Source organism: Triturus cristatus, chromosome 5_1 (genome assembly GCF_964204655.1).
Source record: "Triturus cristatus chromosome 5_1, aTriCri1.1, whole genome shotgun sequence".
NCBI lineage: Eukaryota > Metazoa > Chordata > Amphibia > Caudata > Salamandridae > Triturus > Triturus cristatus.
In genome coordinates this window covers 210,811,945-210,825,475 of record NC_140587.1, presented here as the reverse complement: position 1 = coordinate 210,825,475, position 13,531 = coordinate 210,811,945, and the positions used below count along the sequence as shown (strand labels likewise).

Sequence of the window (13,531 nt, the reverse complement as noted above, 5' to 3'; positions counted from 1 at the left end):
TCTCTCTTTCCCTCAATTGCAAGAATCTTTTCACCTCCCTGACTCCTGTATCCAGCAATATGATACTTTAGCTCCAATAATTCAGGGGTGCCTCCAGAAATTCCTCCCGCTTCCACTACCTTCTTCCCCTCCTCCTGTCCCCTCACTATTTCAAATTTCTCCTGATGTTACTTCTAGTGCTTCCTTTATCTACAAATCTTTATCTACGCCTATCTGTACACGGATTAAATCTAAGGTGGAACTGGAGTGGGAGCATGACCTCTCTGTGTCCCTATCAGTATCTCAATGGGATAAGTTTTGGCAGAAATTATTTAAGACCTCCAAAGCTGCTCATATCACACAGTCCTTATTTTTCATTTATAATAGAGTCGTTATCACTCCCCTTGTGTTACATAAATTTAACCACTCTGTTACATCAACTTGTTGGTCCTGTTCTAATGCTGAAGGTTCTTTAGCACATTTATTATTCTACTGTCCTAAGGTTTTTACTTTTTGGAATGATATATGGTCAAAATGTTCTTTGATTTTTTCTTACAATGTACACCTTAATATTCAGAATGTATTTTTAGGCACTGTGGCACCGGACTTTGATCTAATGCCTCCTGTTTCACCATTACTGAATTTGTTTCTTGCTGCTGCTTTTAAAGTTATACTCTCTTGTTGGAAGGACAACTCAAAATTGTCCTTTTTTCATTGGTGGAATTACATATGTGATGAACACAGAATTGCCTCTATTCCTCAATCCTCTATTCATTTACAAATTAAATCTGACCTTCTCTGGCTACCTTTTACTTCTTTTCTGTCATCAACACCATAATTTCTATCTTCTCCTAATATTTCCCTATTGTTCTTTACTTCTCTGTCTTCTCCCCTTTCCTTTCCTTTCATTTCTCTCTTTTTCCTTCCTCTTCTTGTCTCTTTTTCCTCTTCTCTTTTATATGAAAATGATTTACCTACTTTAAATATACTTTCTTTCTTTTTTCTGTTTTCTCTACCTTCCTTATTCACCTAGATTATATTCATTGCGTTAATGTATATCACCCTTGTTTTTATCTCCTGTTTTACTGATTTTTGTAAAATTCTTTATTCTTTGCAATATTGTTATTACTTGGCTCAGTTCATTCTCTGTAATTCTGTGCATTGCTATCTTCAATAAAAATTATTTAACAAAAAAAAAAAAAAAAAATCAGATGCCTTCTCTCTTTTACTGGTTTTATCTGGTTCTTAGTTTGCTATGGCTCATCATACATGTCAACATTTTCAAAGTAGGCCAGAGACTCCTCATTCTTTACGTTAAAATAATGTTTTAAAAAAAACTTTCTCCCTCTTAAAGCGTCCTCGATTTCAAAGCACCGTCCCAGAGTGAATTCTCTAAATCTCCCTCTTGAAGGATTCTAAGTAACACATGTAAGAGCTTTATTTATGTGCTGAAGATTGTACCTGCTTTGATTTGGTTTCAGCATCTTTTGGTTATTTTTAAAAAGCACAGAAACAAAATAACGTTATGGAGTACAGCCCTACTTGCCAAACATTTTCTGTGTGACGCCTTCAGCCAAACTTCTTTTTTTAGGCAAACACACTCTGCATGCCAGGAGTTCTAGTCCATGCTAACAATGTTAAAAATGTAAAAACCCTTGGTATCTACTTCCAGTTGACTTAAAACTAAAGACATGACTTGTTGCTTTGGTAGCCTAGTACTGTACTTGTCTGCAGCGTTCAGAGAAGTTTTAAGGCATGGGCAAAGTGGTCTCTAACCCAGGGCCCCCACCTTAAATGGCAGCTGCTAGCTGGATAAAACAAAGTCATGCAGGGAAATACTATTGGAATGGCTTATGGTTTATGATGCCACGTTCAAATGGGACATCCATATGTCTTAGCAAGGCTGCTGCCTTTTGTCATCCTATAAGTGGCATCAGTAAACCTTTAAACATATTTTTGCCTTGGTGGATGGAGAGCACGCCACCAGCATGACATTGTTATACCTGGAGCATCACAAGTGCAGAGGTAATAAGGGCAGCAAGAGGCCTCCTGCCTTCCTCATTTGCCTTGATGCAACCCTACTCTGTCAGGTACCACCCCTGGTGGGCCACTTCCAGGTATAGAGTCTGTTTTCTTAAAGTGGTGCCTCATAGTCACCGCTAAGATTTTCTATCACAGGCACAATCATTGTTATTGACAGCGATGCATGGTCAGGTAGGGCCAGCAGACCCAGGGCTGTCAATATCAGGGAGAGGATGTGTGTACCCTGTTGACTCCAGAAGTGAAAGGAAAGACACTGATTTTGAACTTTCCTCTTTTCCTTTTCCCTTAAAGATTACAGGTCAGGACTTGCCTGGTGGTGTTTCATACACGCTTGCGGAGGGTGTGACCTACCCAGCCCCAGCATCTTTTCATGATTTCTTCAGCAGTAGGGAGTTGGAATGTCTGCTGCCATAGGTCGTTGTTGCTGATGATGTTTGGCCAGTGGATTTGGAGGATTTTTCCCAGACAAGTGTTGATGAAGGTCTGCACTTTGTTGGTGGTGGTCACTGTTGTCCTTTAAGTTTCTGCTCCATACAGAAGGACTGATTTTACATTGGTGTTAAAACGCCTGATCTTGGTTTGTAGCGTTAGGTCCTTAGAGCTACAGATCTTCATTAGCTGAATGAAGGCAGCGCTACTTTGCTGATTGTTGCCTTGATGTCAGCATCTGGACCACCCTGCTTCTATATGATACTGCCCAGGTAGGTGCATGTACACCTCAATATTGTTTCGGGAGCAGCGACAGCTGGGGTAGGGGTACTCACACGAGTTCCTGTGTTTCTCCATGAACCTGGTGCCATGACTAAACACTGTTTTCTGCTTCCAGCCTTTAGAAAGCGAGGCTGCCCAGCTACCCTATCTGGCACACCTGTCAGCCCTTCACATCAGGTGAGTTAATTTCAGGTGTTCATTTGTTGTGCTGCACATGTTGTTGAGTAACCATGTGCTCTGGACGTGTTTACTCTTCTGACCAAAAACTCTTACCGCCATGCAATTCTTCTACCGTATAAAGTCAGGTTATTCTTGCAAATCACTCTGGTATAAAAACCTTGTGGCAGATTAATGATGGCTGATGCTATTAATATATGTGTGGGTTTAGGTGGAGGGAAAAGTTTCTTCATCATCTACGGCCTACTCGCTTGCCTCATCTCAGCAGTGTGTCTCTGCCCTCACTGTCAGGAGTTATACTTAAAAAGATAACAATTCTTTGTCAAAAATAAATACATTCTATGGCTCTCTACCATGCACACGAGTGTCTGTTCCAAACACAGTATCTTGTTCGGAAGTTGCCAACAAATGTGTTAGATTTCACTGAATCTCTTTGTTTCTCAGAGGTATGTTTACGAATAATTACATCCCCCAGGTTTCCAAGAATGTAAACTCTGTGTTTGATGTCTGTGAACCTTGTGATCGCATAGTTAGGAAATGAAGAGTATGAAAAAAAATAAATAGGCAGCAGGCATTTTCTATCTCTGCACTCAGGATTTGTATCAGCATCCCTGTATCCATCAGGAATGCCCCATAGCTGCTTCAATTTAGGGGAGTTGTAGACTTACATCTTTAAAGAACACCACATAACAATACATTAAGGATCCTCAAACTAGCTCCATCTCCCTCTTTTTCTTTGACTTTATGCGAGTGCTTTCCCATGGAAAAGATCTTTGATAGGTTCATGCTCTAGAGCTACCATACACATACATCTATACAGACATACCTTAAATAGATACACATTGCTCATGAGAAACATATTACCCTACCTGTACATTAATGCCTTAAAAAGGTTAAATGTGCACTTTTCACTTTCATGACATCAGATCGGAGGTTTGTGTTCAACCATTCTGTTTGTTTGAAGGGAGCAATGAGAAATTGTCCTCTGATGGTACTGCACATGGCACCTTCTAAAATAGTAAACCTACCTACTCCAATCACCTTGATGAATTTCATGATTAAGGGACTCAATACCAAGTCAGAGTCATGAATGAAAGGATTTGCCCTGGTAAATGGCATATCTTGTAACAGGGGTGTGTCAGCGGGGATGATGGATCCACAAGCAAAATGGCAAGCTTGTGTACATTTGCAAACCTTAGTCAAGTACTCACCCTGAGAATGATGTAGCTTTTCTCCTAGGCACATTTGTTTTCAAGGTGGGAATGGTGAGGGAACATCCCCAAAATGTCATACTTTTCAGATTTTCCAAGCACACCTTCAAGTCTCGAGTGCTCTGTGTGATTGTGACCAATATTACCCCTATAACACACTTTACCTGAAGACTTTTCTGAGATATTTCTTCGAGTATGATGCCAGCGACAATTACATGCCACATTGTATGTACACATTTCAATTTAATATGTTCTGTCAGATATCTCTAGCACCATCAATTAACACTTACAATATCTGTTGCATTAACGTCAGCTTTCATGTTGAGGAGGCTACTACATACATCGAGTTGTCCATTGAGAGCGGCCATGTGAAGGGGAGTCTGTTTGGTCTAAAAGAAGAAAGGAGACAGGTCAGTAGTAGCCTCACTCTGCTGCGGAGCACGCAAATCGGTACATTGAGCAGTTTGAGGCCGGATGATCATGTACATATCGGGTGTGTTAATATTCTGGCCATTTACACAGTTTTATTTAGATGGAAGTTTCCCTTTCTAGAATGTTCCTGTGAATTATAGGGTAGTTCACATACAACATATTTACTCAGTAACACAATAAGAGTGTCTGGTAAAGCAGGAAGCTATGCCTGAGATACATACAGCCCTAGATGTAAATGCCTCTATATTCAATACTTCTAATATGCTGTTCTAGGTTTTTCACATATGTCAATACTTGCATTTCATGATGATCAGTACTCTGCAGCTAGATTCATCCTCAAACCTAAATGGCAGGTTCACCTCCCAGCCCTTCACTGGCAACGATTAGATACATTCTTTTTTTAAGGTACCGTCCGTGATGGAAATATGTCCTTGTGATTGGGATGCTTCTCATGAATGTCTTCTTACAAGCATGTTCAACCACTTTAATCATCTTTCTGATGCAGTTGATGTTCTCCTATTGCAGTACCTCTGTGCTCCCTGGGTGTGATGATGCTAGGTCAGATAAAAGCTTGAATTTGAGCATCACATTCTAAAGGGACTCAATCTATCCATGACCTTTCCTTAGTGTGATATTGAGATGTAGTAGATGCTAAAAGAAAGACAGACATTGGCACCAAGAGTAAAAATCTGTAAACTTCTCAGTTCAGTTTTACTCATTGTTTAAATGTCACTCATTAGTGCTCACTGATAAGTGTGCTAAACAGCGATCAATTATATTCCTAAAATATTAACTATATAGCTATGACCACATGTGGGCGTCCATATTTAGGGGCAGTTTGGAAATGGCAAAATTATCTGAAATGAAGAGTTCATCTTGGTGGACAAAGAATAATCTGCATATGGTGCTACTATGGAGGGGTTTTGCAAGGCAAGTAAAGAGTCACCTAGAGATGGGCCCTCAAAGTCATGGAATGATCGCAGATGTTGATTAAGCCTTTCCAAACAATGATATTCAAACCCCTCCTTAAAAGGTGTTGGAATACCTATAATATGTGAGGGTAACAAGTGACTATGACTATACTCTTTACCTGGAAGTATGAACGTATTTAGTCAACTAGATCTGAATGCTACCCAAGTCCACTATATGACCACAAACTGGACCAATTCAGTATGAATTAGAGGGATCAGCAATTTGTAAATTGCATTAGATCCCAGCAATCCGCCAGATTGTATCACCAGTAGCTCTTCCTTGGTATCTACATGGACTAACTAACCTTTGACACACCCTTACACCCTGTCTGCTCTACTTGTACTACAAGTATCTAGTCTATCAAATCAAAAGAAACTTTCAGGAACTCTCTTTCAATCATGCTTCAACCTCTTGAAAATAATAAACATTTTATAAAGCTCATAAAACTAGAAAAAATCTTTGGAGAATGTGAACCAGTATTTTTACTAATAAGGGGACCAAATGAAATTTGAGCGCTTTCAATGTAGCCGCATACCATACTTTAAAAAAACTGCTGTTTTCACAAGATTTAAAAATGCTTCCAACAATGTGACTTGTATTTGTACTTACTACATGTCCTGCTTTATTTTGTATCCTATATCTGCATGCTTAAGCTAGTATTTCTGTTTTAAATCTCCCACTACATAATTAAATACAGACACCAATGCTAGATACATTGAGAATGAACAGCATGTGTATCTACAGACATGCTGCAAAAGTATAAATACAAGTAAATAAAGCTATGAAATCAGCAATCCAATAATATCTATCAGCTTCCATCAACAACAAAAAAATCTGGTTGATCCTAAACGTGGCCTTCTCAATTATAATAGGGTGTAAAAAACACTCTATCTGAGAATTGTATTCAGCTTTTAATATGATTATATGTAAGGTAACTTCTGACCTCAACCAAATCTATGTAAGGACAGCTAGAAGCCCCTGAGCATTCTGTCCCAAGTGAATTAACAGCACATAGTGAGTAAAAAGCAAAGCTGATTGGCATATGTAAGGTAAGTCTGTGCCTCCTGCTCAATTAATGTACAGTTAAATATATTATTCTGGTGGTAACAAAGAGATAGATCCAATGCAAACGCACCATTTAAATTGTGATATATGCGTAAGTAACTTTAGGAGTTTTGTGAAAATATCTTAAAGAAGAAAGCTTTTTTTCCAATATTATTTTGTGATCAACCTTTAATATGCTAATTCCTGGCTGAGTACTAGAATGATGCAATGTGAAAACACATACAACCTTTCTATAGCCCACTGTAGTGTACTGTTTCAGGCAGCTTCTCCTCTGCAATGCACGCTGGCTTGCATGGCCTCAGTACTTGCTAACAAGCATGCATATTTGGAGATGAGGAAGAACTGAGGACAATGCCTCCTGTGCCTTTCTCTCTGCTGGGCCAAAATATTTTATTTTTTCTATCTGATAGTGGAGAGAGACAGACAGGGACTGAAGGGTCTATCACTCACAGCTCTAGATGTCACTCCATAACAGGCATGGTAGTACCTAAAGGAGGCAGGAGAGGGAAGCCATGTTCCCTTCCCTCAATGAGAGCCGCTGCCTGGCTCGCTATTTGGTAAAACTCCACATAGTCAGAGGGGAGGGAGAAGCAAGAGAGTAGCGTGTGTCTTCCTGTACACACAAGTATGAGGCAGGCGGCAGGAATGTGTAAAAAATTTACTTTAATTAGTAAGCTCAAGACACATAGGAAAGAGTTCTAACTATCTCCTCTTTCACAGCAACTGCCATCCAACAGAATGCTGGACAGGGGAACCTATCTATGTCACAACCTACCAACTTCTAAATTGCCTGTCACCTTCAACACAACATAGCCATATAAACCATAACTCAGAGGTTGAAGATTTGAGCAACAGAACGTTCACGGCAGTGGTCCTATACAAGAGCATACAGCCTGCTGCCCGTTCATTGTTCTCAAAGAAGAGCTCAGCGTTGTCGTTTGGTATACCCCATTGCTAGCTGAGAGGTCTCTTTCATCATTGAGATGCTTGTTAGGACTGAAGAAGAGCTTCCTCAATGGGTAGGATATATTTCCATATTTGGTCACTGAGAATGGCTCTTTAGCTATGATGAAAACCCTAGGAAGGCTCTGTCTTGAAAACTGGTGTTGTTTGATGTGGACAACATGACTGGTGAGTGGATCCCCAGCTCCGATAGCTAGGAGGGCAAGAAGCTGTCAGTGTTCTTAACCATAGACCTCTGGGAAAAGACCTCTTTGAAAGTCCTTTCAAGTCCTGAGGCAGCTTTGTCAATGGTCTGCCAAGGGATCTGGGACACTAAGGCCCAATGTGCCAAGGTGTTTGTGCACCTAAGCTGAATGTAGATAAACCACCAATTTTCAAAATGTGAATTTCCATCTACAGCCAACTATTAACCTGTAAAGGAATATCATTGCAAATGTAAAGCCAAATTATTTTAATTACAGCTTATACACACAGTAGGGCTCTTTCACAAAAGCATGTGTGAGTACGGGAAGCAGTACTACAGTGCTCTTTATGTACTCTTACATGTCTTTGTAAATTGGCCTTGAAACTTCCAACTCCCTGGAACCTATTCAAAAAAGCCTTTCGGAGTACAGAACTGTATCTGGCTATTGATTGAATATTCCCATTTTAAATATTTTGGGTCTAACACACAAGGGACAGTAGGAGTATGTAAAAAAGCATTGCAGGATTACTGTTTTATGTACTCCAAAATGCCTTTGTGAATAGATGCTACTCACTCTACTTACAATTTCAAAAGCAATAATTCTGAACATTTAAAGAAAATCAAGGATCGCTCTCAAAGTGGAATACCCAAAGCATGGAAAATAGGAGGAATGGTGAAGCTGTGTTATGTTTTGATAATGTTCTTAAAATGTAATTATTTAAAATATTGAAAACATATCAATGCAATTTTCTTACCTGCTGGTATACCCTGTACAATGTATCTGGCCTATTTCCCACAAGATATTGAGACTGGTTCACAAAGCTAAGGGTCATATCAGCAACAACCAGCGATAATTATCGCTAAGCGCACTTAGCGCTAGGATAATTATCGCCGGCTAGCGTGGATTTGAGTGGTTATCTCAAAAGCGATAAAAATCCTAGAGCTAACTGCGTAAACGTGAGATTACCGCTGGAAACCCAGCGGTAATCCCACGAAGTTTGGCGATAGCTTGCTGATAGGGCCTCACATACTTAGCCATGATATCCACCTTCCATAGGATATCATGGCCAAGTCAGTTTCAAAGCAGACGTAAGGAAATTAGCGATAACAGAGGTTATCGCTACTTTTCTTGTCGCTATGCTGCTTTGCGTGAGGCTTGATGATAGGAGAATTAGAGATGTAAAGATGAATCTTTACATCTCTAATGAGATGCCAAGTGGGCGTTCGGAATTCAGGCACTAAGGCAAGGATTCACGCAATTGCGTGACCTTGCTGATATAGCGATAAAATTATCGCCGCTTTTCGGCCGAAAACGGCCGCAAAAGCGGGGATAATTTTTTATCGCCACCTTGTAGATATGCCCCTAAGGTTGCCTGTGTAGACCAACTCCTGTGTAAATCTACTCCTACAGCTATCTGCAAATCGCTATGGCCTAGATTTTAAGGATTTGCATTGTCCTTGCATGAGAGGTCGTTGCACAGGAACGCAAGTCCTTAAATGGTATTTACAAAGCCACGCAAGTGGCTATTTGTTTCCCTTGTTGACTTTGTAAATAAATGTAACACAACTCTGCGACTTATGCTGCACTCCATTTGGTAGTGGTAGGCATTCCATGGGTGGAGCATGGGTGTACCAGTGCATCCACCCATGGAAATTGGCACAATCCCAGATTTACTGAAATCTGTAAACCTAGGATTGAACCAAAATGATACGCTCCTCCAGCAGATGTGTAAAGAGAAGAAATATCTATATTTCTCCTCATTATTTCATTTTTCTGTGTGTGATGCATTCTGCATCACACATAGAAAGAGGATATGTTTCTTAGGATTGTTTTTGTGTATCAAGGTATTCCTTACTGCACAAAAACAACCATGCCCGTAACACAAGCACCTGAGCACCATGGAGCAAGGGTGCCTGCGTTATCACTAGGTGGCTTCAAGTGTTCATATGCAGGGAGAGAGCTCCCTCCTGTTCATGCATCGCAGCAACTTTGGTTGCTGTCCCGCATTGTGTGAACGTTTAACATATATGTGTTGTAAATAAGATACGTAGTCCAGGTAAGTCTCTATGTAGATTTATTGTAGGTAAGATATTTCCAGGATGAGAGCCCCACCAGGAGCAGTCTCAATGCTGCTATGCCTCAACTTTTTTGCTATTCATCATTTATGAGTCAAGATTTACGTCTAGGTGTAGAATTAAGATTCTCTAGCCCCTCACATGAGACAGTGCAGACTCCTACAACTGAACTGATGCTTGTAAAGTAAGTGCTATTAGTAACTTTTCACCTGTTTATGGAGATCTCTGCCACTGGAGTGCAAATCTCTCTATAGAAAAAAATTGGTAAGTTTCATTAAGTTAATGATTTAAATGAGTTAATAAAATTAATTTATTCGAAAAATAGAAATGTATAATATTTTTAACAAATAATATTAACCTAGGATTACTTAAAGAAAACTCTACTTCCTAAAATTAACTTTGAATTAAATTATGAATACATTTAAATATATATATATTTTTTAAATAATACCTGAAAATTAAAATCACTCACCCTCAGTAACAATATTATTTCTATTTAATTTGTAATTTGGTTACACTTTATTTTATTAATCTGGATTAATTATTATTTTAAAACCTTTTAAAATAAGTTATTTTATATATGTATATACATTAATACATATATATATATATATATATATATATATATATATATATATATATATATATATATATAGAGAGAGAGAGAGAGAGAGAGAGAGAGAGAGAGAGAGAAGAGAGAGAGAGAGAGAAAGAGAGAGAGATGCTATTTAACTCACTATAACAGGTGCTATTTGACTGATTATGACAAGTGCTAATTAATTGAAGTTATGTACATTGCTGAATACCTTTAGTTTTTTAAAAATCAAGGCCCATTTTTCTACGCCTGGTTTTGTATGGGTTTTTGCTTTGCTTGAAATGTTGATTCTTTATGGCTATGTATCAGCATGTTTTATACTCCTTTGTGGTTTGTTGCAGATTTGTATGATTTTGGTTATTTGGTGCTTGAGACACTACACGTCTATCCTGCAGTATATCCTGTTTTGTCCCTATTAGGGCTGTAGTAGAATTAGAAGTGTATTTTGTGAAGGGCAATTGTATTACTCTTACGTTTGTCTTTTGTTTTGTAATAGAATGGCCCTTCATAAGCCCTTCTTTAATGTCCCTACACACCATCCATTTTGTGTAATTATTCCCCGTTTTCCCATCACGCTCCCTTGTCCTGCCCACGTTTATTAAAACAACCTATACTTACATCTGCAGAGATCTCCACCACAGGGCGGAGATCTTTGAACAGAGATGATAGGAGGAGGCTGAGGCGGTGTTTGTGAACTACATTTTGTAGAATGTGACGTAGTACTACTGGAGTACTATTTTACATACTTTCAAAGTGCCTTTTGTGAATAGGGCTTATTATGCACAAGTCACTGAGTGAGTGGGTGATGCCATCATTTACTTTGTGGCCATTTTAGGATTAGCCATCCCATATCATCAGGATATAGTTATCTTTCCTTTCAATGATAGCCACTTAATTCTTTTTAAAGCTCTTCTTACCAGAGACATGGCATCAGTGCTGGCCAGGTGAGTCTCCACCAGAAGTTTAACCAAATGGTTGAAGCCGTTCTGAGCACTGAGGTGGAGCGGTGTCATTCCTAGCTTGGTTTTAGCGTTGACAAATGCTTTGTGCCACAGTAGGATGTCTGCAATCTGGTCATGGCCATTCTCAGAAGCCAGATGCAGGGAAGCTTTGCCATGCTAGGACACAAGCCCATCAGGAGCAATATCGGAGAACATAGAAAATAATAATGGATATAAAATAGGGAAATGATACAAAAAACATGTTATTACTATCACACTTTCATGAGCAATATCAGAACACAGGACACAATTTTAGGCATAAAACAGGAGAATCATAGACAAAGTATTTAATTAGTTTGACACTCTCCCTAGCTATTGCAAGCCATTGTATTAATATTGATATATATCTGCGGACTTGCCTATCTTTCTACTTCTATGCTTTTATAGGACCTGTTTAGAATGTGTCACAATATTTATGAGAAAACCCCTTTCATGAGAGCAATTCATATCTTGATTTCACATATGAGTATGGATTCATAGGAATGTTTCAATTAGTCATACCTGAAATGAAATTCTGAAAATATGCAAGTACTCAGCTAAAAACAGGTCTCTGTTCATGAATTTCGAAACATATCATACTTTAAATCCTTCTAGTCTATAGTGAGACAGAAAATGAAAATGATGCTATCAATGTAGACATTTATATGTGATTGAATCACTAAAAGGTACCAATTCAAGTTCTATCTATATTGAGTGAATGATAGAAGTTGAGTTGATTGGAGGTTAACGTAATGGTCATATGCAATGTAATGGTGAGGTCCTTGTAGTGGTCAGCCGATGTAATGGGATCGAGATAATGGGGTGGACTGTAAACCTTCCTCTCAATTACATACTAAAAGGGATCCACATTGCAACTACTGAAGCTTTCAAAAAGGAACTGTGTAATATATACTTTTGTACAAAAGAAAACAGAGACTGTTAAAAACATGTTGTTAGAATTTTGCTGTCACAACATAGTTCATACTAATACTACCTCGTCAAACACGTCTACCCGCGCGTGGCTTTGGAGCAAGATTTTGACAATGCCAGTGTGCCCTTGTTCTGCAGCCACCAACAGTGGAGACCAACCATTCTGTAATGAAAAAGAGAGATGAGATAGCAGTTCCCTTTTCAACTAGTGTCTTTATTTTACTAATATGGGAACCACGATTTTGGTTGAGCCTTTCAGCTTTACATTATCCTATTCAGAAAAGGTGTTGAAGTTGTTTGCTGATGGGGTAAGGCTTTTCACAGAAGTAGATTAGAATTCATGCTCATGTCTTCACAAGACATCAGAGGCAATAGGATATTTTATAGCCTGGATGTTCCCAAATTCTTACATAGTTAAATGCACAGCTAAACTACTCTACATGTTTATGGACAAAAACGCACAAAAGGCATTGAAATAAGAATAAAAAGTAAAACAGTTAAAAATTAGTTTTTCAAAAAGGACTGATAAGTAATATTAGACATAAGATTCGATAGAGAACATTTAAATATCAAAATTATCATGCTATATTAACAATTACCATTTTTTATTTTCCCCTTCTTAACAACTCTTTGAAGAGGTGTTTTGCTCTTATTTAATTGTATTGGTATATGCACTGACAGATGACAATCTTAATATCATATGCGCATTGTATAAGTAATTTAATAATATCATAATATAATGGAACATCAATTAAAAAGAAACATATATCCAGAATCATACAACTCTGTAGCAAACCACAAAGAAGGAGTATAAAACACACTGATACATAGCCATGACGAATAAACATTTCAACCAAAGCAAAAACCCAAATAAAGTTCTAAAATATTCCATAGAAAAATGGGCCTTCGGATTGTTTTAAACTGAATGTAGTCAGGAATCTGCCTAACTTTTGTTAATTATCACCTGTTATAAGCAGTTAAACAACTGTTGTTGTTGTCGTCATCATCATCATCCAGGGGTAAGAAAAGTTGGAGTTTCAAGTTGAAGAACAAAGCATCTCCTAGACATCTTGGACACACCAGATACTGAGCCTTCCTCACCCTCAGAAGCCTTGGAGATTAGCTGGCTTAGTTGGCCAAACTTGAAATATTGTCCAATTTACAGGGCAGCCTTTAGATAGGAGACACATTTTCTGACCTGTCAATGGTAACT

General features: G+C 38.5%; 1 protein-coding gene across 1 annotated transcript in view; it reads right to left on the bottom strand.

The window, feature by feature from the left end:
- LOC146830648 (uncharacterized) overlaps positions 1-13,531 on the bottom strand; it is a 515,492-nt gene that overhangs the window by 97,529 nt on the left and 404,432 nt on the right. Inside the window, exons 16-18 of the mRNA XM_085604827.1 lie at positions 12,383-12,481; positions 11,326-11,526; positions 4,412-4,510 (exon numbers count right to left, since the gene is read on the bottom strand). Coding sequence (XP_085460953.1) covers positions 4,412-4,510; positions 11,326-11,526; positions 12,383-12,481 — 399 coding nt within the window. The remainder of the gene's footprint in view (positions 1-4,411; positions 4,511-11,325; positions 11,527-12,382; positions 12,482-13,531) is intronic.